The following is a 27,954-nucleotide window of genomic DNA, read 5'->3' as shown; positions in this document are numbered from 1 at the left end:
AAAACATCCGCTAAGGAGTTCTGTGCTCCTGGCAGAAACCTTGCCTGAAGAGTGAGGTGCAACCTGAGAGCAGTCTCCCACAAAATCATAGCTTGTCTGCAAAGAGGGTACGAATGGGTTCCCCCTTGCTTGTTGATGTACCACATGACAGTTGTGTTGTCTGTTTGAATCAACACTTGTCCTGGGTGAAGTAGATCCTTGAAAGCCATCAAATTGGACTGCTAACATCTCCTTCATGTTGATATGCAAATGTTGAAGTCTGGCAGGCCACGTGTCTTGAACCCATTTTCCATTGAGGTGTGCTCCCCAAGCCTTGTCTGAGGCATCTGTCGTTAAGATCTGACTCGCCTCTGGTCGGGTCACAGAGAGTCCCTTGTTTAGGTGACATTCCTGAGCCCACCACAAAAATTCCTTTTGAATGCAAGGCATTATCTGAATGACAGTGTCCAAATCGTGGCAGTGTTGCGTCCATACACTTTTGAGATACCATTGTAACTTCCTCATATGCAGTTTGGCATTGGGAAGCACCAGAATACAAGATGCCATGAACCCCAAGGCTTGAAGGACTGTCCTTGCAGTCAGCCTGGACCGTAGAGACAATTGGTGAAAGTAAAGGGAAAGATTTCTTTGCTTGTCCGGGGTCAAAAATGCCATCTGAGAGGCTGTATTCAGTCTCACACCCAGAAAGCACATGTCCTGAGAGGGTACTAGACTGGACTTTATTTCGTTCACAGAATACCCTAGGCACCTTAACACTGCCATAACATACTGTAGATGGTGAAGTAACTTGTCTTTGTCTTGAGCCAGAATCAGGCAATCGTCCAAATAAGGATAAATTTGTATTCCTCAACCTTAAGAAGGCTATCACCGGAGCCAGAACCTTTGTGAACACCCTGGGCGCAGTAGATAAGCCAAAGGGCAATGCAGAGAACTGATAATGTAAAGTCTCAGCCCGAAAACGCAGGAATCTCCTGCAACTGGGCCTGATAGGAATATGAAGATAAGCCTCTTTGAGATCCAGAGTTACCATCCAGTGATCTTTGCCTAGCAGAGGCAGAAGTTGTTGCAAAGTCAACATTTTGAATTTTGGAATGTCCAGGTATGTGTTGAGAATAGACAAATCCAGAATTGGCCTCCAAGTGTTTCCTTTCTTTGGTACAAGAAACAGACGAGAATAAAATCCTAGGCCCACTTCTGACGGAGGGACCTGCTGGATAGCCCCCATGTGTAGAAGTAAAGAAATCTGCTTGTGAGCCTCCACCTTTTGCTGAGGAGGAACGTCTGGCATGCCTTTGAAAGAAGGCAATGTATGGAAATAAAACTTGTAGCCTCGGTTTATAATGTCCAACACCCATTTGTCCTGGGTGACTAAAATCCAATTTTGTCTGAAAAGAGCCAACTTTCCTCCCAGAGGAGCTGCCAGACAGGAAGGATCGGGCAGCTGAAGATGCAGGTCATTGGGTCTGCTTATGAAAGGACTGACCCCTGCCCTCACTTGTAGACTGTGCAGGGGAACTCCACGTCCTAGGCCTGAAAGAACCCTGTGTCTGCGCTCTGCCCCTACCACGTCTAGATCTGCCCCTAGACTGTAAATCAGAAGAAGGGTAAGCCCATCCCTTAGTAGGCCAATTTCTGCTAAACTTAGGGGGCTGCACCTGTAAAAAATCCTTAACGGTCTGCATAGACTTAGCTTTGTCTTCCATTTTCTTCAGGACTGACTCCACAGGAGAACCAAACAAAACTTCAGACTGAAGGGGAGCATCCAAAATTCGAGCTTTAACATGCTCTGACAAGTTCTGATCCTTAAGCCAGGCGTGCCTACGAATAACTGACCCAGTGGCAGCCACCCTGGAAGAAGCCTGTAAAGCATCAAAACCACACTGCAAAGAATGCCTACCCACCTGATCAGAGGCATGAACCAAAATCCTGTAATTCCTTACACTCTATGCCCTCTGCTAAAGCATCTACCTTAGATTTTAACTGAGTAAGGAGAAAATTCTGGTACTTCAGCATATGAAACTGACAATTCAAAGCCCTCATTGCAAGAGTGGAACAGGTATACACTTTTTTACCCCACCTGTCCAAGGCTCTAGAATCCTTATCTATAGGAACTGGGTTTTTTACAACAGAAGCCCTGACACCCTTAGGTCCCTGGCTAATAGTTTCTGGGTCAGCCCTTGGACTCTTATACAAATATTTATGCACCTCTGGCACTCTGTAATACCTGTCTGGCTTAACCGGGGCAGGAGGCAAAGAGTCTGGATTAAGGGAAGCCTCAGAGAAAACATCCTGAACAACATCCAAAACAGGAGGTATAGCCAAAGGCCTATGCTGTGGTAAAAACAAGAATTCCCTAAGCCTCTTACGGGAATCTGAGAAATCCTGACCTTCCCATTTAAAATGCTCCCTCATAGAATGCAGGGTTTCTGAAAAAGAAAAATCCTCTGGAGGAAGCAGAAGGAGTAGAATCCTCTGCGTCTGAATCAGAATAAGGGGGAAAATCCTGAATGTCTTCAGCCGAAGACTCTGAGTAATCTGAAGAATGTTCCAATCCTTCCACCTCTGGCTCCACCCTAGGCCTCTTATCTGGAGGGGGCATAGAACCTCTGATCAAGGTAATCAAATCTTCTGCCATTTTAAGCATGTGTTTTTTAGGTACAGAACCTGCAGAACTAGGGCTGACGCCAGAGGCAGACAAACCAGGCCTGGCCTTGGAAGGTACCTTAGAGACAGAGGGAGAAGGCCTAACCACCTTATGTAAAGAAGGGAGTACAGCAACCTGAGAGGCCCCCTCAGCCTGACCCAACTCCTGAGAGGCCACATCTTGCAAAATTAAAGGCTCCCCTTGAGACTCAGCTGAAACCTCGGCTGGTTCCACAGATTCCACCGTAGTTTCTAAAGAACTGGCGTCCGGAACGGACGACTCATCCTGCTTGGACTTTAACGATTTATCCTTACGCTTCTTAGCGGTAGCGGGCGTCGGAGGATCCGACGGCATATTGTAATTACACCGCTTACCGAAGACAAGCCTAGCACAATCTAACCTACGTTTAATGGTGCGCTTATTAAATCTAGCACAAAAGCGACACCCGACTACGTCGTGCTCAGGCCCCAAGCAAGGAATACAGAGAGAGTGGTAATCCCTATGAGGTATCTGTTTCCCACAAGAAATACAATTATTCACTTTTTCTGACATCCGGATTTAACTGAGGCAAGAAAAAACAAAAATATTCCCCAACGGGGTACTTAGCCCAACTTGGTTTTCGGTCTGAAACTCAGAATTCGAAAATTTCAGAACGCCGAACGGCACTTGCAAACGCTGCTTCTGACCATGCGGCAAAAAAGACTGAGGATATGACGTCGGTCATGTGCTTTAGTACCACGGCGTACTGATGTCAGATCTGAGCGACCATGACCGACGCCAGCCTAACACTTTGGTATTCGGGCCGACCGAGGACAGCGGACTACCCACAGGTTATGACTGCAGCAATGTGAGATGAAGAACATCAGGACAGATAAGTCATATGTATGGATGTTTGAAAGCTCTGGATGTCAATTCAGATGATCACATTTGACTGTAGCATAATTCCCACATGTTGCAAAACATACAGTGGAAGTGATACGTTACCGGTCCAAAAATATTTGTCAACTCATTCCTTTGAGAGTCAAAATTAAAGAATCCCTCTCTCACTTCAAATGTGTGGATAATGGTATACTTAAAGGGTCACAATTTTGGCCACTTTGTTTAATGTCTTCACCAGAACATTCAAATATTTCCCTCCCAGAATACTTACTTTCCACAAAGACAATCTGTTGAGCTTGATTTGCTGGGCGACCGCAGGGAACCTGCTATTAACAGTTAAGAGAATAGTTCTTGGTTTAAAGGTTTATACCTTAGTTTAAACTTAAGAAAAAAACAACACTAAAGCCATGACATTAGGTACATAAATGTCTCTCCATATGTAGCGCACATATGACACAGCCCCCACAAAAGTGCAATCTTAAATTAGTTGACAATTTCAAATACTTTTGCTTCTGAAGCACCTCAGATTTTCTTTAGACCTGACCAAAGCTTCACCACACATATAAAGAAAATTCTACCAAGTACTAAACTACTCATGATTTGGTTACACCCGATCAAAGCTCCACTACACACAAAAGAAAATCCTACCACGTAACAAACCACTCATGGAAACCCATCACAAAGACTCCCACTATCGAACACATTAATGCAGACTGGACTGGCAGGCACATAAATGACACTACTTTCCAGTCTCATCTGATATAAAACAGCAAAAACATACACCACAAATAAACAATGTATGTTAAACTGTATTTACTAATTGTACACTCTACACCCACTGTTTGTAGAATAGAACCCTGTGACTACTGTGTGCCTCATTATAGTACTGCCCCTGGTCAGCTATACCACTCCCCGTTTACTCCATTTTGCTACCACCATTCTCTCTAGGCCTTAAATCAATTACCATCCACTATCTCTATACTCCCTAGGCTTTAAGTCACTCACCTAACCCACATAACCTCACACACATACACTTCCTCTACTAACTCTTTCCCCTTATTCTCATATCTTCCCACTGATTCAAGCCCCCATATCACTGCCTAACTTCTGTTTGCTTCCTTCCTTTGCCCTCTCTCTCCTACATAGTCTCCCTTTGACCTCATCCTCCCACATAGAATCCCATCTCTGACCTCTCCCTACCTTAGACTCTTTCATTCACTTCCAGAGCCCTGCTCCCAACCCAATGACTGCCAATTCCACTGTTTAAAATTGTATAAAACCCAATCCATAACTAGACTTTCTGGTCACTACAGCTGGTATTCTCTCCCTGAGCTAAAGTATCTGACTTCCTCACTGACTGTTTCTTTACCCTTCTTGTCTGCTGAACCTACAGGAAGGTGCTAACACTCGGGCTCACTTCGCTACCCTACCCCCATTCCCACCCATCCCCACAACTATATTTATAGCTAAAGACCACTCCCACATTCACAACCCACTCAAAAACCACTCCCAATCAACCAATCAGACCATACAGTACAGTTTTGTACCTACCATAAATGTAGATGTCCGAACTGGATAGCATCTGCAGTCATTACAGCTGGGTTGTCCTGTCGTCAGGCAGCCCTTCAGTCGGCCGGATTCCAAAGTCCGGGTCCGGCTTCGGCTGATGTCGCACTTCACCCGACGTCATCTCTGTTGGTCTTCGGGTATAAAAGCATCAGCCGACGCCATTTTCCTCAGTGTTTCTTGCCCCAGATGCCAGAAGCCCTCTAGGAAGGCTAAAATTTTTGGATAGAATGCCAATGTTTCCAAAAAAGGTATAGGTAAACACAAAAATAAGCATGTATGTACATATATACAAACAAATACACCATAACAGACTCCCCCACACCAGTTAGCTATCAGGGGGGGGTAAACACCCTAGGAGTACCACAGAGGGGAAGGAGGGAGGGTAATCCTGACTGCAGATGCTATCCAGTTCGGACATCTACATTTATGGTAGGTACAAAACTGTACTATGTCCTTCATGGATGCATCTGCAGTCATTACAGCTGGGTAGAATACCATAGCCAACTAGGGGAGGAGGATAAAGGAAGATTATGGTGTGTTTAGGATCCCTTGCAGAACAGCAGTGGCAAACCCTGCTCGGGATCTGGAATACAGAGGCAAATTATAATGCTTGGCAAATGTATGCACGGAGGTCCAAGTAGCCGCCTCAATAATGTCTTTGGTTGCCACTCCTCGTAAGAATGCTGTGGTAGTGGCTGTTGCCCTTGTAGAATGAGGTCTTATGTTCTGTGGAATTGGTTTTCCATGGAAGGAGTAACAGAATCGAATGCAATTTCCTATCCATTTGGAGATTGTCTGTTTGGAAATAGCTCTTCCTTCCCTTCCTGTTGCATAGGCTACAAAAAGTTGGTCAGTCTTTCTGTTGCTTTTGGTTCTGTCCAAGTAGTAGCGTAGCTGTCTATGTACATCCAAGGTATGCAATATTCTTTCCCTCTGTTTTGTGGGTTGGGAAAGAAGGTAGGTAGGTGGATTGCCTGGTTTAAGGACACCCTGGATACCACTTTAGGCATAAAAGTTGGATTAGTTCTCATGGACACTCTATCTTGGTGGAAGATTAGGAAGGGTTGCACTGCCATTAAGGCCTGTAGTTCTGAAACCCTCCTTGCTGAAGTAATTGCCAGTAGGAAAGCAGTTTTCCAAGACAGGTATTTTAGGTCTGCTGTTGCTGCTGGTTCAAAGGGTGAAAGTGTCAACTTTTCTAGTAATGAAGTTTAAGTCCCAAGTTGGCAATGGTGGTTTCCTTGGGGGTTTTACATTCTTGATTCCTCTGAGAAACTGTCTGAGCAAAGGGTGTGAAAGAACAGGTGGTTCAAAGCTGTATTCTGCTGAAATAGCTGATGCATGTATCTTGATGGAGGAGTAGGACAGGCCTGAATAGAGAAGTTCGGCCAGGTACTCCAGAATATTAGGCATATCTATGTTTGACACATCTTTTCCTCTTTCAGAACTCCAGGTGACAAACCTTTTCCATTTTCCAGCGTAGTTCCTTCTTGTTGAAGGTCTGCGTGCTTCAAGGATAATGTCTTTAACTCTTTGGGAAAGTTCTTGATTAGCTGCTGCTATGTGATGTTCCATGCAGTCAGTTGTAACGTTTTCAGGTTTGGATGTATGGTGCTGTAGTTGTTCTGGGTTAGCATCAAGGGCATCAGTGGTATTGGCCACATATTGTTGCGAGACATGCTCCTCAGCAGAGGGTACCAGTGTTGTCTTGGCCAGTTTGGAGCTATCAGGATTATTCTTGGCTGTTCCTCCTTGATTTTTAATAATACTTTGTGTATCAAGGAAAAGGTGGGAAAGCATATGCTGTTAGGCCTTTCCAGCTGAAGGAGAGAGAGTCCACTTTCCATGCTAATGGGTGGAATGTCCTTGTGCAAAATTTTGGAGCTGGTGATTGTGGGGTGATGCGAATAGATCTATCTGAGTCATTCCCCATTTCTTTGTGATGGTCTTGAAGATGTCCGGGTGCAGGTGCCATTCGTGGGCATCGGATGTGGTTCTGCTTAATATGTCTGCTAGAGTATTTTCTTTTCCTGGTACAAACATTGCCTGTAGCTGGATGTTGTAGCTGAGTGCCAGGGTCCACAGTTCCAAAGTCAGTCTGCATAGGGGGTACGAATGAGTGCCTCCCTGTTTGTTGATGTACCACATGACTGTGGTGTTGTCTGTCCTTATCATCAACTGACCCTCTTTGAGAAATGGTCTGAACCTTTGGATTGCCAGTTTTACTGCCAGCATTTCTTTTAGGTTGATGTGCAGGTGAAGTTGATCCTGAGTCCACAATCCTTGCACGCGTTTGTCCATCATGTGGGCCCCCCATCCTAGGTCTGAAGCGTCTGTTGTGATGTTCTGGCTTGCTTGACCTCTACGAAAGGGAAGGCCTGGGTTTGACTGGCATGCCTGAGCCCACCATAGGAACTCCTGTTTTATGCATGGAATTAGTGGGATTTCTGTTTCTAGGCTGTGCCTGTGCTGGGACCATAAATTCCTTAGGTACCACTGTAGTTTTCTCATATGAAGTCTGGCAAATGGGACCAAAATTATGCATGATGCCATGAAGCCTAAGGCCTGCAGTACCTTTCTTGCTGTTAACTTGTTCAGTTTTGTTAGTGCCAAGAAGTAAAGAGGGAGTTCTTTTTGTTTTTCTGTAGTTAGGAATGCCATTTGTCTTACTGTGTCCAATTCCGCTCCCAAGAAAGTCCTTGTTTGGGATGGTATCAGCCTTGACTTTTGTAAATTGACTGTGTATCCCAGTGCTTGTAGCAAGTAAATGACCCTTTGTAAATCTGTTGTCAACTTGCTTTTGTTGTCCCCTTGTAGTAGGCAGTCGTCCAGGTATGGGTAAATTTGAATTCCCTGTAGTCTGCAATGGGCGATTACTGATGCCAGGCATTTTGTGAATACTCTGGGCGCAGTAGATAAGCCAAAGGCAATGCTGAGAATTGATAGTGCTCTGATCCTGCAAGAAATCTGAGGTATCTTCTGCAGATTGGTCGAATAGGGACGTGCAGGTATGCCTCCTTGAGATCTAGAGTTACCAGCCAACACTCCTTGCCCAGCATGGGAAGAAGTTGCTGTAGGGTCAGCATTTTGAATTTTGGTACAATGATGTATGTATTTAAGGTGGACAGGTCGAGAATTGGTCTCCAACTTTTTTCCTTTCTTGGAACTAGGAATAGTCTGGAGTAGAACCCCTTTCCTTGCTCTGCTGTTGGTACTTTTCCACAGCTCTCATGTTTACTAACTCCATTATCTGTTGTAGAGCTTCTGCTTTTGATTTGGAGGTAGATTTGGCATTCCTCTTTTGACTGGTAAAGTGTGGAAGTGGAATCGGTAACCTTGATCTATGGTTTGTAAAATCCACTTGTCTTTTGTTATGTGGTGCCAGTTCTTTGAAAATAAAGTTAACTTTCCGCCTAGAGGAGCTGTTATTTGTTCCCTGGTAGGCGGATTTAGGGTTAAGTCACTGTGGCTGTGCTGTTGTAGTGGCAGTGGTTGTGTCTGAGCCTCTGTTGTTACCTTGCCACTGTCGTCCTCTGTAGGCACCACCTCTAGATTGGTTTCTGCCTCTGGGACGCCTATTCCTGCCCCTTTGAAATCTTGTGGAGTCTGGAAAGGACCAATTTTTGGCAGGCCAGTTCCTGCTAAACCTTGGGGGTTGAACTTGCAGGAAATCTTTAACCGTTTGGACTAATTTTGCTTTTTCTTCCATTTTCTTTATAACCTGCTGTGCAGGTGTACCAAACAAGCTTGTTTTATCCATAGGAGCATCTAGCAACTTAGCTTTAACATGATCCGGTAGAGGTTGCTCCTTTAGCCATGCATGTCTTCTTATCACTGTGCCAGTCATGGCTGATCTAAATGAAGCCTCCAGTGCATCATAGCCACATTTTAAGGAATGGTTACTAACCTGTTGTATGTTATTTACCATCTCTAATACATATTTCTTATCAAGAGATTCATCAATGGTTAGTTTTTTAGTTAACTGATCAAGCATAAACTCTTGGTATTGTATCATGTGAAATTGACAGTTTAGAGCTCTAGCTGAGAGAGTAGCTGAAGTGTAAACCTTTTTACCCCATCTGTCTAGTGACCTTGCTTCCCTTTCAGAAGGAATAGGGTTTTAGCTATGGTCGCTACTGCCTTGGGACCCTGGGATATAGATTCGGGTCTGCAAGAGGGGCCTTGTAAAGGTGGTGATGAGTATCTGGCACCCTGTAAAATCTGTCTGGTTTGGCAGGGGCTGGGGGCAGTGAATCTGGAGCAGAGCAGACATCATTGAAAGCATCATCCACCACAGAGAGAACAGGAGGTATAGCTAAGGGCCTGTGCTGTGGAAGGCGTAGAAAGGTTCTAAGTCTTTTTCTGGAATCTGAAAAATCTTGTTGCTGCCATTGGAAATGCTCTCGCATGGCATGTAAGGTTTCCCCAAAAGAGAATTCTTCTGGAGGAGAAGCAGCTGGAATAGATTCTTCAGCATCAGAATCTTCAAAATTGGAGAAAGGGGCCTCTGGCTGGTCAGTTATGTCTGATTCATCAGCTGAATCATCAGAGGACACTGGCTCAGGGGGCTCTGCCCTAGGTCTCTTCTCAGGGGGCTGAGAGGCCCTGTCTGGGTGAGATTGAGATCCTCTAATTAATGTAATTAAATCTTCTGCCAAAGTAAGCATTTGATTACTAGAAGAGGGCCTGGTAGAAGGGGGTTTAACAGGCACTTTTTTAGAAGTCTTGGCTGCTTTAGCCCTGGCGAAGGCCTTAATGGACATGGCTGCTGGAGGCCTAGCAGCACCACGTGCTGGGGTAGAGACATCCAAGGGAATGGTGTCTGATAAGTCATTGGTAGTCGATAAAACTTCTGAGGTTGGTTCAATAGCAGGGGCCTCAGCTGTAGAGATAAATTCAGCTGTAGTTTGATCAGTTTTCTCGGTTTCAGCCGAAACCGAGACACTCGCGGTTTGTTTAAGCATGGTTTCGGCCGAAACCGCGGACCGCGAGTGTCGGTCTTTATCTTTGCGTTTTTTGGCAGAAAGTGTTGTCGGAGGATCCGACGACATAATGTACGCAAAATCAGTACCGAAAAACTGTTCTGCAAACTCCGACCGACGCCTAAGCGTTCGTCGGTTGAAGGAAGCACAGGCCGAACAGGCTGCTACGTCGTGGGCTGGGCCTAAACAAGGCAGACAGTAAGAGTGGAAATCTTTATGAGGTATTTGTTTCCCACAGGTTAAACAATTATTAACTTTTTCTGACATCGGCTGAGGCAAGAAAGAGTCCCCAACGGGGTACTTAGCTTTAGAAGTCTTCAAAGTAGTATTCGGTAGAAATAATCTCTGGATCCGACCGACCGGCACTTGCGAACAGCTTCTGCTTCGGGCGCCACGCGGCAAGAAAGACGGAGGAAAATGGCGTCGGCTGATGCTTTTATACCCGAAGACCAACAGAGATGACGTCGGGTGAAGTGCGACATCAGCCGAAGCCGGACCCGGACTTTGGAATCCGGCCGACTGAAGGGCTGCCTGACGACAGGACAACCCAGCTGTAATGACTGCAGATGCATCCATGAAGGACATCAATTACTCCCCTCATTTGCATACTCCCACACACCCTATTTACCACCTGACTAGTATAGCTACCACACCCTCACCTAGCAAACTACACCTAGAACTCACCATAATGTCCAATGCAAGTCACACCCAGCTACTAAAAGTGTTATGTTCCTCAGAAGCTATCCTCTTTCTCCTCCTGCTGTCAACTTCTTTCCTCCTACCACACTCAACTCAATATCACTCCCCCACCTCCGTGGCAAACTGAATCCAAAACCAATACTAGGAAGGAAGGACATTACCCCATATCACCCTGCTTCCTCACCTCCCCCCCCAATAGTCCTCTTCCCTATATAATACTCTTAAATATAAAACTAATCCTCCACCATCCCTAAAACTAAGTTACTACACAAAGTAAACAAACTCTATTTATACCTATTTCAAAAACTAACTTGCTGTGGGGACATCCACCCCAATTCAGGACCAAGCATACCTATCCTCAGTACCCCAGAACAACCACATCCTTTATATCTATGACCTTCCTCATCCCTCCTCCTTTTAAACATTAACATTAGAAGCACCCTTAATAAAACTAAGGACCTTCATATGCCCTACTAGCAAGTACACAAACCAGAAGTTGTAGTGCTAACAGAAACCTGGCTCAGACCTGAACATCATGACAATGAAATAACTGCCCTTGGGTATAATATTATATGCAGGGACAGAAAGAAAAAAAGGAGGTGGTGTGGCAATACTATTCTAAGACCACCTCAACACTGAACAATTTGAATACAATGCCCAAGAAGTAAAGGGCAAATAACTAATTCTGGCCAAACTAAATATCAACTCTAACAAACAATTATTGCAGGGAGATATATCCCACCAGGTAATACCCCCATACTGGAAATCCTTCTAAACTGGATGTCTTCCTCCCTTCCACAAGAAACAATACTATTAAAAGACTAGCATAGACTGGGCTGACTCTTCCAGCCAAAATCCCACCACCCATATTAACCTCCATGGGTTTAACCAAATTATAACTACCCCCACAAGAAATCAACAAAGCCTCCAAATGCCAGTCCATCTTAGACTGGATTCTGCTATCAGATTCCACACTGGCCCAACAACCAGGCTGTCTTCCTGAAGCTCTGAGCGACCATCAGGCAACCTACTTAATTAGGAATCAATCACACCATAATAAAAAACCCATTCTCAGAGTAGCACATAATAAAAAGCTCTTCAATACTAACAAACTAATCAACTCACTAAAATACTGCAACTGGACTCCCTTAAAATAACTGCCTCTAGAAGAAGCCATGCAGTACTTTAATTCAACCTTCCTTGAAGTCCTAAACTACCATGCACCCCCCAGAACCAGAGTCAAAGCCAACAATGCCGCATTGGCTAACAAAAGAGACTAAAGCCATTATGAAAGAAAGGGATAAAGCCTGGGCACAAATCCACAAACAAAAAATCCCCACCTCAAGACAAACTTATCTTGAACTTCACAACAAAGCCAAAACACTAATAAAATGTGACAAAACTAATTACCGTGTGACCCTACAAGAAAAATATGCATACAACCCCCAAAAATTCTGGGCCACTATAAATACTTCACTGCACCTAGGTAAATCATCCACTCCTACCCCTGTATTACCAAACAACCATGAAAATATCCCCACCCAATTTAGCAAAATTCTTTACTGAGACAGTCCTAGCCCTAGCCAACACTCAAAAACCTGATAGCAGCCCCTTACCTACAGAGACCCTTCCCAACTTCGGTTCAACTAACAACTCCTGTTTTTCCCTGGACCCAGTCCCCATTACAACAATTACAAAACTCCTCAAAAAAACTTAAACCAACCACTCTAGCAGCTGACAATCTACCAGCAGACTTCCTGCAAATATCGGCTGAATCTATACCCTACCCAGTGTCGATTCATATAAACGGGTCAATATCAGAATGCAAAGTACCTCTCTCTTGGAAAATCTCACATATTATACCATTACACAAAAGGGGCAAGTCCCTTCTACCCTATTGCAATCCTATCACCTCTATCAAAAATATTAGAGGTGTTCATTCCCAACTAATACAGTACCTCCTTAAAAAAGACCTGCTATCCACATCCCAACATGGTTTCCGACCCTCCCCAGCACTACTACAGCATTACTCTCCTTCACAACCACTGTCAACCACCATCAAAATAATGGACTATTCGTACCCTCAATATTTATAGACCTATCAAAAGCCTTTGATATGGTGAACCATAATATGCTTTTTGAAACTCTGTCTTCCCTTAACATAAGCCCCTCCACTATATCCTGGTTCAGGAACTACTTATCTAACCGTCAGCAGGCTGTTCTAAGGCAAAAAGATCTGTCCCCTCTGCTACCAGTTAACATAGGTGACCCACAAGGGTCCATATCCTTGGGCTTTTGCTATTCTCACTATTTACTAACAAAATAGCATCATCCGCACAGTCTGCCTCAGTTGTGCAATATGCAGAGGATACCATTATATATGCCTCCCCTACCCTACATGAACTAAGAACCATTACTCAAAATAACTTTTCCTTAGCAGAAACATGGTTCACTAACATAAAACTTATTATCAACCCCCCCCAAAAAAACAAACTCATCCTATTTAGCCCCGGTAGATCTCCGCCACTAAATAATGACTTTACTATAACAACTAAAGACAAGACACAAATCACCCCTACAACAAACACAAAACTATTAGGTGTGGAAATCAACAGTAATCTAAAATTTGACATGCACACAACCCAAACAATTAAAGTTAACAAAAAGCTTGGCCTCCTATACAGAAACGGTCAGTTCATCACAAAGCATACCAAAGCCACCTTAGCAAGGACTCACCTCTTATCCATTCTCCTTTATGCCTCCCCTATCTTAACTAACCTTCGTCACACAAAACTAAGCAAACTGGAATCCTGCTAAAATAAGATTGCTAAGTTTGCTACAGACGCCTCTCATAGATCCCTTCACTGTTTAGCCCTCAACCAGCTCAACTGGATTGAGTTTCCCCAACTACTCCTACTCAACCAACTATCAATAGCTCACAAGCTCTACTACTTTCCCAACAAAACCCCTGCAACTCCAGGATCTAATTCACCCCTACACCACCACTAGAACCCTAAGATAAAGTTTTCAGAACCACATAAATGTCATCAAACATAAAAATGAGGCTGGTAAATCTCTCTCTGCCTGCTCTATTGCCAGAACCTGGAATTCACTTCCAACCCACTTAACTGCCACCACCTCTACTTCCCAATTTAAAAAACTTCTTAAAACCCACTATACCAATAACTGGCTCTGCTCGTGTTACTCCCCAGGTTAGTCCATACCACTGCACTGTTAGGATTCAGCTATGAATCAAAAGGTTCTCCCCAAGTCCAACTTGTAGGAATTAGATTATTACCACATACGTTAGACAATGTGAACCTTTACGATGTATACTCTAATTTATTCTTAACATACATGGCTTTGTTTTCTTCTTTAGACTAATTCTTTCCCCTTTAAACTGCAGTAGGGCTGGGAGCCTTCTCCCAAGACCTACCTATCCTCATATGTAATATATTTATAATGTTTCCATATTCAAGACTGTTTTTAGCTACTTTTTTCTGTATTAATGTTTGGAGCTTTTCTCCCTGGGCCTCCGCTGAAAATGGACCTGTCTCCAGTCGGACTTTCCCGGTCAACAGATGTAAAATAAATAAATAAAATAAAATAGAAAAATAGTAACTCACTTGACAATTCATGCTTTGCTTCACAAATGTCAATGAAACGCATTTTTGATTATTTTAATGGGGGACATATAATGTTCTATATAAATGCACATATACTCAGACACAATTTTATTTTCTTGACTAAATATTTACTAGTGTTACTAATTGTAAAAGGTCACTGCTAAAAAAAAGGGCCTCACGGTTCAGCCTACAAGCAGTGAAACACAAACACGAGGGCAAGAGAAATTACTCTGTATTCACACTTTATATTCTTGTTTGGGTAAGAAACATTATGTGGCATTATATTTATTTTGCAAACTAAGCAGAACAGAAACTATGTACTACACTGTACACTAATACACTCCTGTCACTCCAATGCGATACATACATGTGTGTATACACATCTATATTAAACATCATGTGTGCACACATATATATGCGTGTGTGTAAATATAAATAATATCTATATCATCTCTCAAGTGGGGACAGGACTTTCAAAAATGCAACTTCAATGGACAGTGGAGAATTCAAGAGTCCCTTAGCCATTGTGGGACTGTCACACAGCAAAAGGCCTAATCATTTGTCTAAGTTTTAGCCTTGCCCAATACCAGCATACAGTGACATGAAAGCAATAGCACATTCCAACGAGTGCACTGGTGCTTAAATAAAAATGTGCCAGCACAAGCTTATTTTCAAGAGCACTTTTTCTCTCTAACTTCCAGCCATAATAAGGTACAGCTCAGTCAGTAATTCTCTCCAAGAAAACAGCTGGTGTGGGAAATGCATTCCACCTACAACCTAGCTACCCAATGTCTAAAGTCACTATTCACAGTCCAAAAGCACTACACCTTTGCTTGGGCCAGTGGACTGTCTACAAGACTGCATGCATGCCTTTGATTTAGGACTGATGAAGTATTAATATTGAAACCAGAGAGCCCTATACAGGTACTTATTCATACTTATAAGAAAGTACTTACTTGTTCTTAAGTTCTACAATAGCTTGCACTGTTCGGTTATTGTAGTAAAGGTTAATAGTTCGCACCATCTTTGTGCGCTTAAGGTCACCAATCTTCACTGTCACCTTGCTGATAGTATGGCTGCCAATGAGTTTCACAACTTGCTGTGTAGTAGTATATCGTGTGTCTACCTTGATTGATGAAAGTTTGATATTCTGCAAGAGAAAAAAAATCAAACAATACCAATGAAATAAACCAGAAACACTAAAACATGTAGACATATATGTTTTTTTTGTTTGTTTGATGAGGTGGGCAAGTGACATGCTCAGCATAAAGTACCTTCAATCAAAGCTCAAGCTACAAAGTAAGGATGCCAGAGCTAGACAAAGAAAGGCAAGTCATTCATATAATATAGAATTATCTGATTAGGCTACAGTAGAACACAAAAATAAACGAAGTGCTGAATAAAATCTCACAATAGTCATGTCTAGCATAACTATCAGACCTCTCAACCAATCGGGGACAAATTTCAACAGAATCAGGGACAAGTTACGAAAACATCAGGGACACTTAAAATATTAGTGCTATTAACTTGAAACATTGACAGAATCAAAGCATATGAATTAATACACATTTTCTGAAGTAAAAGAAGTCTATAACTCTTAATTATTGTCATTATTCATTAATTGTAATTCACCACCTTTCCTCCAAAAGTCACTAGTTTTAGGAGGGATTAAGAGGGACAGAGCTAAAATTTGAGTCAAAATCAGGGACATCCCTGAAAATCAGGGACAGTTGAGAGGTATTGTCTTTGCATGCCCCAGTCCAATTAATGAATAACATAAAACAGCGGTTGGCTAACTTAACATATTTAGTTACTATATCATAAAAGTAACTGTACATTGGATGACTGGGGAGAAAAGCCTCAAATAGTGCTAAACAAACCATAAGGACAATAAACATTTAACAACGTGCAATCAACAACCATAACAAATGTGATTCATATCACTCAATATACAAAAAGAATGTTTTCTCACGATAAAGATTAGAAATATATTTTTATGCTATTTATTCTTTGTTGGTCGGTTAGTTGTACTAGGCTAGCAGTCTCTTTTCAGGGGAGAACTGAGGTGGTATTTACACTACTAGGAGAAATTTGGCAAGGGCATTGGGGAATTTCCCCAACTCTTCATATCAGGGGAAAAGTTTGAGCTTGACACAACTGACTTTCTGTTCCCGGTCCAGGCGCGGAAGTGGCCCATAGGAACAAGGAGAAAACATGGCTGATTTAGCTTTTGCTGAAATTGAAAGGAAAGCTGTTGAAAATGCAGTCAGAATGGTAGAACTGCTACCAGAAATGTTCTCAAATGATTTGGGAGCAGGAAAAAATGTTTTCAAATGGAGAAGAGGATGAGGAGGAAACGGAGGTGAACGCAAAGTTGGAAGTGGATTCAGAGCAAAATTTAATACAGTGGAAAATGCATTGTTTCAACCCTTCAATCAAGAGGTATGCAGGGATGTTTATCTGGAGGAGATAAGCCAGAATGAGCCAGAACATGGAGCTGCAGTATCATGGACTAGGATTACAGAGAAAACAGAAGAAAGCGAGCCAGGGAAAGACTTATGCTGAAACAGTGGGAGAAACTCCCAAAGAGGAGAGTGGAATAAAGGAAACAAAGAAGAAATTTGTTGTTCGGGTGAGCAATAAAAAGGAAGGAGATTTGAACAGATATGAGGTATGGGACAATATTATAGTACCGCTGGGTGTTACAGCTGAAGAGGCAAGAGCTTTCATTTTAATTAACAAAAATACACTATGTGACTTGATATCTGAAACTGGGGAGGCTATGGAAAATTTTCTGGCGGATTTATGAAAAAAAGAGAAACTTTCCATGGTCAAAATTTGTTGTAAAGCCCTTTTTTAGACAAAGAAATGTTTTGATTAAGTTTAAAACTGAAGTGGAAGTAAACAAACTGAAAGAATATATGTTGACAATACATAAAAAAGGGATGGACACTTCTAAGATATATGATGAAAGAGGACTATGGACTGGGGGATGGGAATGTGGAGTAATTTTCAAAATGGAAATGACAATGTGACACAAACCTAGTATTAATGTGCATGGCAACAGAGAGTCTGTGAAGTACAGAGGACAACTTAAAACCTATTATTTTTGTGGAAAGAATGATCATTTAATTAATGAACTTGACAAAATATGTCATTTATGTGGTCAGACAGGTTATAGTGCAAAGAAATGTTAAGTGCAAGAAATGTGGCAATGCAAGACATTCATGGCTAGATTGTGAAACAGACAAGAAAATAAAAATTAAAAAAATATATAAATGAAGTTATACAAGAGAGAGAGAAGAGGATGTTGTACAAGAAGTTACATCACAAATGAAAAACGTAGTAGTTGCCATTAAAATTAAAGAAAGAAAGAGAAAAGAAACAGATGAGACAAGTGAAGAAGAGTCAGAGAGGCATATGATAAAAGGCAAGAAAAATTCTATAGAAAAACAGGGAAAGAAAACAATTTAAAAATATTATGGTAAGAGAAAATAAAGGTAAGGGATAAAACATCTTTAATGCAACTATTCAATAAAGCTGAAATTTTAGCTTTAAATGTGAAAAATATGAAAAATATAATGACGACAATTAATATTATGTCCTGATGTACAGCTACAGATGATCAAATAATAGCGTTCAAAGACATTAGATTGTCAACAGCAGAAGAAAAGGTACAAACAGAAAGGCTTTGGAATGGTACTTGTATTTGGAATATAGGTGAAGTAACCTGCTCAGGTATATGTATATTCTGTAAAGAGAATACTAAAGACATTAGATACAACAAGAATACAACTAGGGAGAATAACTGTAGATGGAAAAGGCATGTATATAGGGTTATAGCCTTATACGCATGTGTGACAAAAAAAAAGACAGAAACAATGTTTAAAAGTATACTTAATACATTTCTGTGAATATATATATAATAATCACAGGTGACTAATTGTACCCTAGAATTATGGAAACATATCAGAATGAGACCTTTCTATGAAAACTGGACTATTTGGTGGATACAGTTTAAAAAGAAATATAAAAAGGTATTTTTAGAATGTGTAGAAGAGAAAGCAAAAAAAGGAATATAGAGTATATTAAGTAAATAATTTTTTAAAGGTTTAGGAGAAAAGGATAGAATATTATATGTAGAAGAGAAATATACCAAAGAAATCAATTCGACTATTTGGTGGATACAATTAAAAAAAATATATAAAAAGGTATCGTTAGAATGTGCATAAGAGAAAGAAAAAAGGAATGCAGAGTATTAAGTGAAGAATGTTTTTAAACGTTTAGTGGAAAAAGAATATTATATGAAAAAGAAAGAGAACTATACAAAAAATAAAGAAAATTTACTTTTAATATAAACAAAATACTGCTTACGGGGGGGTGGAGTAGCACCATATTTATATAAAACAAGATAAAATAAAATAATTAAAAAATGAAGAAAAGAAGGGTTAAAAAGCAAGAAGGAATATATGAAATAATTAAGAGCTATGTATTACATTTATATGGCAAAAAAGTGTACATAGAACAAATGTATGTTGGTGAGAGACTTAGTAAAGGCAATATCTAGAGAAAATATAAATATAAAGAAGATGAATGAGATAATGAAAGATATTAAATTCAGCCACGGGATTAGATGGGATACAATATAATATGTATAAAGAAATACATGTGATGAATGAATGGATGGAAACAGGAATTAAGCACAAGGAAATCTGTATGGGGGGGGTTAAAATGCATGATTAAGAAAGGCTATAAAGATGAGATAAAAAATTAGAGCCCAGTGACGTTAAATACAGACTATAACATTTTTATGAGAATACTACCTAAAAGAATACAATATAAAATGGAAAGGTTATATGATCAAAATGTGTATGGTAGAAAGGGAAGTCAGGAGTTATTGTGGTTAATAACAGAGGGAATTGATGGCATTATTAATAAAAAAAGAAGTAAAGGTTATGACAGGTGATGCAAGTAACACACATGATATCCAATATGAAGAATTATGAAGAATTTTGTCACTTACATTATATTCCTGCAAAGTATTACAAATGATTAAATCAATATATGAAAAAAGTACGTGAAATTAAACAAACTGTTAGATTGGGGAAGGTGTGAATATACACCACGGAATAAAACAAGGATGCCCAGCTAGCAGTGCAATATTTTCATTCGTCATGAATTTAATAGTGATGGAAATAAATAAAATGACAAGTAATGGAGAATATAAAATGATGGAGATAGAGATACCAATAATGCATACTTATACAGATGACATTGCAATAATTGCTAAAAATAAATCATGGATGGAAGAAATAAATGAAAAATTAAGTATTATATTAAAGAAAATTGGTTTTAGTATAAATAAAGAAAAAAGCAAAGGTTTTGATTATGAAAGGATAACAAGAGGTGTAGAATATAATGAAAAGTATATAGATATATTGGAACAGCATTTGGTAGAAGTGAATATAAACATGACCAATGGGACAAGGTTATTAAAGGAATTAAAGAAATGATTGCTTTCTGGAAAACATATACATCTTCAGCGTCTATATCACGTTATCGAAATCTTACTACATCGAATCACAAAAGGTCGACCTCTAGTGATCGATGTAGTAAAATATAGAACATTTAAAAAAAAAAAAAAACAAACAAAAAAAAAAAATTAAAATTAAATAGCGTTAGTTACCTGCACCCACCACACCCTCCTACTTAAATATTCCAACTCAGAGACCTCACTAATTGTGGTAAACGGAAATCTCCCCCTACAGAGATTTCCGTTTACCTGCACAAGGTTCTGCGCTTTCGATGTTGTGGTGCCGACAATATCAGCTTCGATATTGCCGGCTTTCGACATCGTGAAGTAGACCCCATCTTCATATAGAAATAACACACATTTGATAAATACTATAATACTGAGTAAAATAGCCTATGTTGCAAACATTTATATACCAGTGAGATATGAAAAATTATCACAACAATATTTTCATTTATCTGGAGGTCAAGATTGAACCCTGTAAAGAGAGGAATTTTATATATGAAAGAAGACCGGGGGTGGGGGTGGGCTGGGATTGACAAACCCAACTGTACATGCAGCCTCTTAAAATATCTATAAAGTATTAAGAGGAGTTATGGAAGCTAAGAATTTGATAGATACAATAATGTATGGTAAATACAAGCAAATTTGGGTAGGTATGGAAATGAAGAAATGCAGAAGTGTCATTGATGAAGAAATAACAGAACTTTTATAGTAAAATTGTGTTACATAACGAATGTAATAGAAAGGAATGGCATGTTAATATTATGAAATCTTTTTATTTTGTTAATTCACGGAAAAAGAGTTAGAAAGAAAGAAAAAAAAACAATACTGATGAGATATGCACATTATAAAAATATTAAAGAAAGTAATGATTTTTTTGTGGAGGTTGTCCATAGGTAAGTTACCAGTAAAAGTAAATATGGTAAACAAGATAGAATAAGTAAAAAAAAAAAAAAAAAATTATGAGATATACACATTATAAAAGAATAAAGGAATTAAAGAACAAAGAAGTTAAGTACTTACCATAATGTTCCATCTGTATTGTCGATTTTTTTCATCTCTCCTCAGACGGGTTACGGATGCGATTTGGCTGCTATTATGCTCATGGTAACCAATGAAGCTTTAGGACACTCCCCTTACCCACAACGCATCTCTCCCTGTTCCCTCAGACCTTGTTTCCCTTAACACACACTCTAGCAAGAAGCCCAGGGATAAAACTAAAGAGTGAATGATGGCTGAAGAGAACAGTTCTGTAGAGATAAGGATAAAAACACATGTCCTAATTACAAAAACTTCTCATTCAACCAGGGTCGAGGGCTGGAGAGAGGACAGATGAAAAAATCGGCAATACAGATGGAACATTATGGGAAATGCATAAATTCTTTATTTGATATTGCCAATTTTTTCATCTTCTCCTCATAGATGGGACAAAGTTCCCAGCTTCCTATATCCTGGGTGGACTCTATGGAGAATATTCCTCAGAACCATCGAACCAAAGCAGGCCCTTCCCTGGAACACCATGTCCAACTTATAGTGGAGGTGTTAGTTTGAAAAACAGCAGATGAGGCCATGGCCCTAGTGGATTCAGCTCGAATGGGCTTGGGAAGATTAATACCCTTTGAAGTGTAAATGGAAGAAATGCAATTGGAAAGCCATCTTGATAAGGTAACCTTGGAGAATGATGAACCTTTCTTAGGGCCCGCAAAAGCAATCAACAATTGGCTTGTCTTGTGAAACTCTGGTTCTATGTTAAGTAGAATCACAATTGCCTATGTACATCCAACAAGTGTACAGCGTATTCACCCTTGTTGCGAAAGTTAGGAAAGAAGACAGGCAAATGGATGGTTTGGCTGATACTGGCTTGAGAAACAACTTTGGAGAGAAAGGAAGGGTTGGTACACAGTGAGACTCTCTTTGTGAAAAAACAGTTATGAAGAACATGGTCATAAAGCTTGGCCCTCTGAAATTCTCCTTGCTGATGTGATTACTTCCAGAAAAATACGTTTTCAGGAGAAAACTTAATATCACAGGTGGCTGTAGGTTTAAAGGGCAGTTGCACAACAGAACGTAGCACTAAACTGAGATCCCATGGGGGAGAAAGATCCCTGTGAGGTGGTTATAGCAACAGGGTCCCTTTTAAGGAGGATTTGCCAAGTTTGTGGGAAAACTAGTGACAAGCTATCCTCTCCAACATGAAAAACTGAACTAGCTTGCTAATTGAACTAACTGTACAGGCAGATGCTCTGTCATTAAAAAGCTAAGCCAGAAAATCCAAGACAAAGTGAACAGGGGCTATAGGAGGATCTACATTACACTGTACTTGCCAAATTACAAACTTCTTCCATTTTGTTTTGTACAGTTTTTGAGTAGATAATTAAGAGATGACAACAAAATATGTCAGACTGGCAAGGACAGCATGGGTTGACTGGCAATTAATAGAACTGGAGAAACCAAGCCATCAGCTTGAGATTGGGAATGTTTGGATGAATCATTCTCATCAGGTGTGACAGCAGCTCTAGAAAGCTTTTCAGAACCCTGGGGTGCTTCTGAAGATGAGGCCAGAGAAAGGGAAAACAAATTTGACAAGGCCAGAACACTGTTCTCTTCAACCTGCTTGCTTTCTGAATGAACTTTGAGATCAAGGGAATGGGGGAAAGGCATCAAGTAGACCGGGGGGCCAATCATGAGTGAGCATCCCTCGGGGAATTCTCCTGTGGGGGGAAGGGGGGATCAGGGCAAAATAGTTACTGCATTTGTTGTTTAGGAGAGAAGCAAAAAGGTCACAGCAAGGCTGGCCCAACTTGCGGAAAATGTCCTCTGCTACCTTTTGGTTGAGGGACCACTCGTGAGGCATAAGAATGGACTGCTCAATTTGTCCACTATTACATTGGACTTCCCTGGAATGTGCATTGCTATGAAAAACAGCCGATCACCCACTGCCACCATCTGAGGGCTTCTCGATATAAGAGAGTAAGATCTGCCCCCCCCTTGCTTGTTTACATACCAGACCACTGACATGTTGTCTGAGTGAAGTGCAAATGTTCCTACAGGAAGAGTGGCTTGGAATGCTTGCAACGTGAGGAGCACAGCTCTCATCTCCAGGATACTAATGTGCAGGTTCACCATGTCTGCAGACCAGGTTTCCCTGGACTGTTCTCCCCGGATAATGCCCCTTCCACCCTATCCATGGTCATTGTGGCCTGTGGCTGTGAGGTAACAAAGGGTTGGCCTTGTAACAATTGGTCTCATTGCATCCACCATAAGAGGGATCTTCTACACGCAATGGTTATCAGATTCTGGTGGGACACAGACTGATGAATCAACCATTGGACAGCTAGAAACCACTGTAGAACTCTCATATGGAATCTGAATAACGGGACTAGTACTACTGCCTCAGCCATTGACTTTAATGCCTAAAGAATGTAACATGCGGCTACCTTACGATTTTGAAGTAGCCTTTTTGTCGTCTGATTGTTAACACTCGAAGCTGGAAGTTTGGCCATGATCTGAGTGATGTCCAAAACCACTCCAGTGAACTCCAAGGTCTACACCAGTTCCAGATGTGACTTTTGATAGCTACTGAGATACCCAATTGTGCAAAAACTGAAGAACTGCGTCCCTTGCGTTTAACAGTAGAAAAATATACGCCCACGGCAGACAGAGTCTTACCTTCCTTCTCACACCTGGAAAGGGTATCTTTAACTTTTGGTCGAAAAGGAGAACCACCATCAAATGAGGTGATGATAATGGAAGACTTAAACAGCTCTGAAAAGTCACAAATGCATCCAGGCATGCTTCCTCATAGTTATGCCGGAACCCACCGCCCTACTCGTCCCTTCAGCTGGGTGTGCAATAAGCCACATGGAAGCATTAGCTATACAGTGTAGGAGCGGCCAGCTGGGAAGTTATCTTTTGATGTACCCCCTCAGCTACTGCTCCTTCCAAGGTATCCGTTAGCTCCTTAATCAGATCCCTTTCTAACCTTCTAAAATAGAAAAGATAGTTCAGCAATTGAAAGGCAAATGTCACTGAAAACAACCTTCCCACATCTATCCACTGTCCTAGAATCTTAATTGGGAGGGTGGATAGTAGAACTCTCCTCTGAGAGTCCCTTTTTGGTCACTGCCCCCACAACCATGCCATCTACAGCAACACCCTTTGCCCAGAAGGCTTTAAATGATGGAGCTGTAATTATCTTGCTTGGTCTCCAAGTAACAGGCTTGATGGAATCTGGGGTCTCCCACACCAGCCAAGAGATCAAACCTATAAGCTCATCGGTGGGCAGAGTCACCCAGGAGGAAGATGGATGAGAACTAAAAGGTGCCAAGTACACCAAGTCCTTAGGAGAAGGATTACTGGACTGCCAGACACCTATCTGTTTCAGTATTTCTAGAATCTCCCCAAAGGATACGTTCTCAGGTGCTGACAGTGGAGATCCTTCAGCTTCATCGAGGTCATTGTCTTCAGTGGCAGACTCCTGGGTGGAGACCAAATGTTCCTCTCACAAAGTCTCTTCTGAGGAACCTCCTTAGTAGGAGACTCTGAGGAGGTATTTGAAGAGTCAGGGGGACCCCCACTGGGTATCCTTGTGTTCAATGTCTTGCTGTCCTAGTGGAGCATCCTGGTCAGAAGAGGTAGGCAAGGAATCCAGACGGAACTGAGGATCCGAAAGGAGAGATACCCTTTTATTGCAGTGGCAGCTATTGCCCTCTCCAAGGCGCCAAAGGCTAACTGCTCTTGAGTGAAAGAGGACTCTGGCCCCAACAAGACATGCTTGCAAGACAAAGTGTCTTCCAACCCTGCGGACAGCTCACCCTGGGTAGAAGCCAAAGCAAAGTTCACCTGTTCAGAAGCCCCAAGATGCATTGACTGTTCTGACAACCTGGGAGTCAAACACTTCGAGGATTGTGAAGGTCACTGCGGCTCTGGGAGCTCTCCGGTTCCTAGGAAAAAGGAACAGCTCAGAGCAGAAGCCTGTTCTAGGATTTGACCTGAAAAGTACCAGGTGCATCAGATCTGAGGGCTCTGAATTTCGAGGATGAGGATCCAGAAGGGAAGTAGTAGACTCAAGAAGCACCGGGGCAGATGGTGACTTAGTTATACACTGCACCCATAGAATCTTCTGCACCAAACATTTCAAGTCATACTCAGTAATGCTCCTAGTTGAAAGAGAAAAGGAGCCAGATGGGGATCTCTGCCTGGACAAAAGGGAGGATGGCACTCTGGAAGGTACAGGATTATAGTTTGGAGAGTACCTAGTCAGAGGAAGAGTCGTCATAGGCTTAAAGGCACTCTTTTTTGGATCTGATACCAATGGATCTAGCTCATCTTTATCAGATGACTCCAGAGCCGAAAATACCAGATCCAACTTGTCAGCAGTTGGCTCAGAGGGCTCCGATATATCTATCTGCATGTTTTGACAGTTTTGTCTTCGACTCAGAGGTACCTGACAGAGCCAATGAAGGCCTCTTCTTGCTCTCATCACCAGGTTTCACACACAGGGAAGTAGCAGGACTAGATTTTACAGACTTCGATTTAGAAGCTGGTTTAACTGAGGAAGCAGAAATGGCCTCTTCAAAGGCATAGAGAAGCATCCCTTTTAAGATAAGGTTTTCCTTCTTTTAACCAATGCATGGTGGTTGAAAGAATGGCAAATAGAGCAGTTCTTCCTGTAAGTGTTGAGGGCCTAAACAATACAAGCATAAGTTGTGAGAATCACTAAGGGGGATTTTATGCCCACACTCAGAGAGCTTTTTAAAACCAGCAGGCTTGTCGATTTTGTCCGACATGACGAGAAGATAGACACTGAAAGGCGGAATAAAGTTATAAGCAGGATTTTTTTTTTTTTTGACAGAAAAAGTTAGAGGTAGGGTAAACTACTAATGATAGTAGTAAAGGCTACCTAAAAAGGTAAGGGATGAGGGAAAAGAACATAGTAAAAAAAGACTGTTATAAGGGGGGGGGGGGGACAGACAGACAAGTAACCTAATAAAAAACGATTACCATGGAAATATGAAAATGTATAGAAGGGGAGAAGCAGGTCAAGAATAAGACACTGAAAGCTGAGAAGGAATAAGAAAAAGGTAGCAATTTAAAGAATATGACCTGACGATCCAAGAGCTCTAAGGAAGGATCATGTCTTTTGCGAAGTGGCAAATGAGATCTGAGGGGAACAAGGAGAGATATACTGTGGGTAAAGGGAGTGTCCAAGAGCTTCTTTGGTTGCCACAAGCTTAGTAATGGCCGAGTCGGATCCGATGATTGGATCCGTAACCCATCTGTGAGGAGATGAAAAACTGACATTAGATGCAATGATTTTTTGTGGAGGTGGTCCACAGGTAAATTATTAGTAAAAGCAAATACGGCAAACAAAAGTAAAGGGAAAATATGCAATAAGTCTAAAGAGTGTGAAAAGTACAGTTTTGTACCTACCATAAATGTAGATGTCCGATAGGTATGCATCTGCAGTCATAACATATGGGTTGTCCTGCCTCAGGCAGCCCTTCGGTCGGCTGGATTCCAAAGTCTGGGTCTGGCCTCGGCTGATGTCGCACTTCACCCGACGTCATAGCTCCTGGGGTATAAAGGCATCAGCCGACACCATTTCCTCAGTGTTTCTTGCCCCAGATGCTAGGTGCCCTCTAGGAAGGCTAAATTTGGATAAAAGTAGAAAATTCCAAACAGTAGAAGGCAAAAAGTATATATACATATATACATACAAACAAATACACCATAATAGATTCCCCCAGCTAGCTAAGAGAGGGGTAAGTACCCTAGGAATACCACAGAAGGGGAGGAGGGTGGGTAATCCTGACTGCAGATGCATACCTATCAGACATCTACATTTATGGTAGGTACAAAACTGTACTATGTCCTTCAAGGATGCATCTGCAGTCATAACATATGGGTAGAATACCACAGCCAAACTGGGGGGAGGAGGCACTAAGATAATGATGGTGTAGTTAAGATCCCTTGTAAAACTGCAGTTGCAAAGCCTGCTCGGGATCTGGAGTATAAAGGAAGATTGTAATGCTTGGCAAAAGTATGCATGGAGCTCCAAGTAGCAACTTCTAAGATGTCTTTGGTAGCCACTCCTTGTAGGAAAGCTGTAGTGGTGGCTGTAGCTCTTGTGGAGTGAGGTCTGATATTTTCAGGCGTTGTCTTTCCATGAAAAGAGTAGTAGAATCGAATACAATTTCCTATCCATTTTGAAATTGTCTGTTTGGAAATTGCTTTTCCTTGCACTCCTGTTGCATATGCTACCAGAAGCTGGTCAGTTCTTCTGCTGGTCTTAGTTCTGTCCAAATAGTAGCGCAGTTGTCTATGTACATCCAAGGTGTGTAGTAGTTTTTCCCCCCTGTTCTGTGGGTTAGGGAAGAACGTAGGTAAATGAATAGCTTGGTTCAAGGACATGCTGGATACCACCTTTGGCATGAAAGTAGGATTGGTTCTCAGAGACACTCTATCCTGGTGAAAGATAAGGAAAGGCTGCACTGCCATTAATGCCTGTAACTCGGATACCCTTCTTGCTGAAGTTATTGATAGAAGGAAGGCAGTTTTCCAAGATAAGAACTGTAAGTCTGCTGATGCTGCTGGTTCAAAAGGGGGAAGTGTTAATTTTTCCAGCACAAAATTGAGATCCCATGCAGGCAGAGGTGGTTTCCTTGGAGGTTTTACATTTTTGATCCCTCTTAGAAACTGTCTGAGGAGAGGATGAGAGAAGATAGGAGGATCCATGTTGTACTCTGCTGAAATTGCTGAAGCATGAATCTTAATGGAAGAATAGGACAGGCCATTGTGGAATAGTTCTGCTAAGTATTCTAGGATGTGTGCTAGGTTTGCCAGTGTGACATTTGTTCCCTTTGATGCACTCCAAATGAGGAATCTCTTCATTTGGCTGAGTATGTTTTCCTTGTGGAGGGTCTGCGAGCCTCCAGGATAATGTCCTTGACCCTCAGAGATAAAACAGGTTGGTTTTGTTTTATGCAATTTTCCAGGCAGTTAGCTGCAGCGTTTTCA

At 41.5% G+C, this 27,954-nt stretch overlaps 1 protein-coding gene across 1 annotated transcript in view; it reads right to left on the bottom strand.

Annotated features, from left to right (window-relative positions):
- The window catches only part of UBR4 (ubiquitin protein ligase E3 component n-recognin 4), a 3,959,899-nt gene that overhangs the window by 918,558 nt on the left and 3,013,387 nt on the right, over positions 1-27,954 (bottom strand). The window contains 1 exon segment of the mRNA XM_044087073.1: positions 15,356-15,549. Coding sequence (XP_043943008.1) covers positions 15,356-15,549 — 194 coding nt within the window.

This window comes from Protopterus annectens, chromosome 1.part1 (genome assembly GCF_019279795.1).
Source record: "Protopterus annectens isolate FY-2018-M chromosome 1.part1, PAN1.0, whole genome shotgun sequence".
Taxonomy (NCBI): domain Eukaryota; kingdom Metazoa; phylum Chordata; order Ceratodontiformes; family Protopteridae; genus Protopterus; species Protopterus annectens.
The sequence above is the reverse complement of the archived record's forward strand: the minus strand, read 5'-3'. Positions and strand labels throughout refer to the sequence as shown.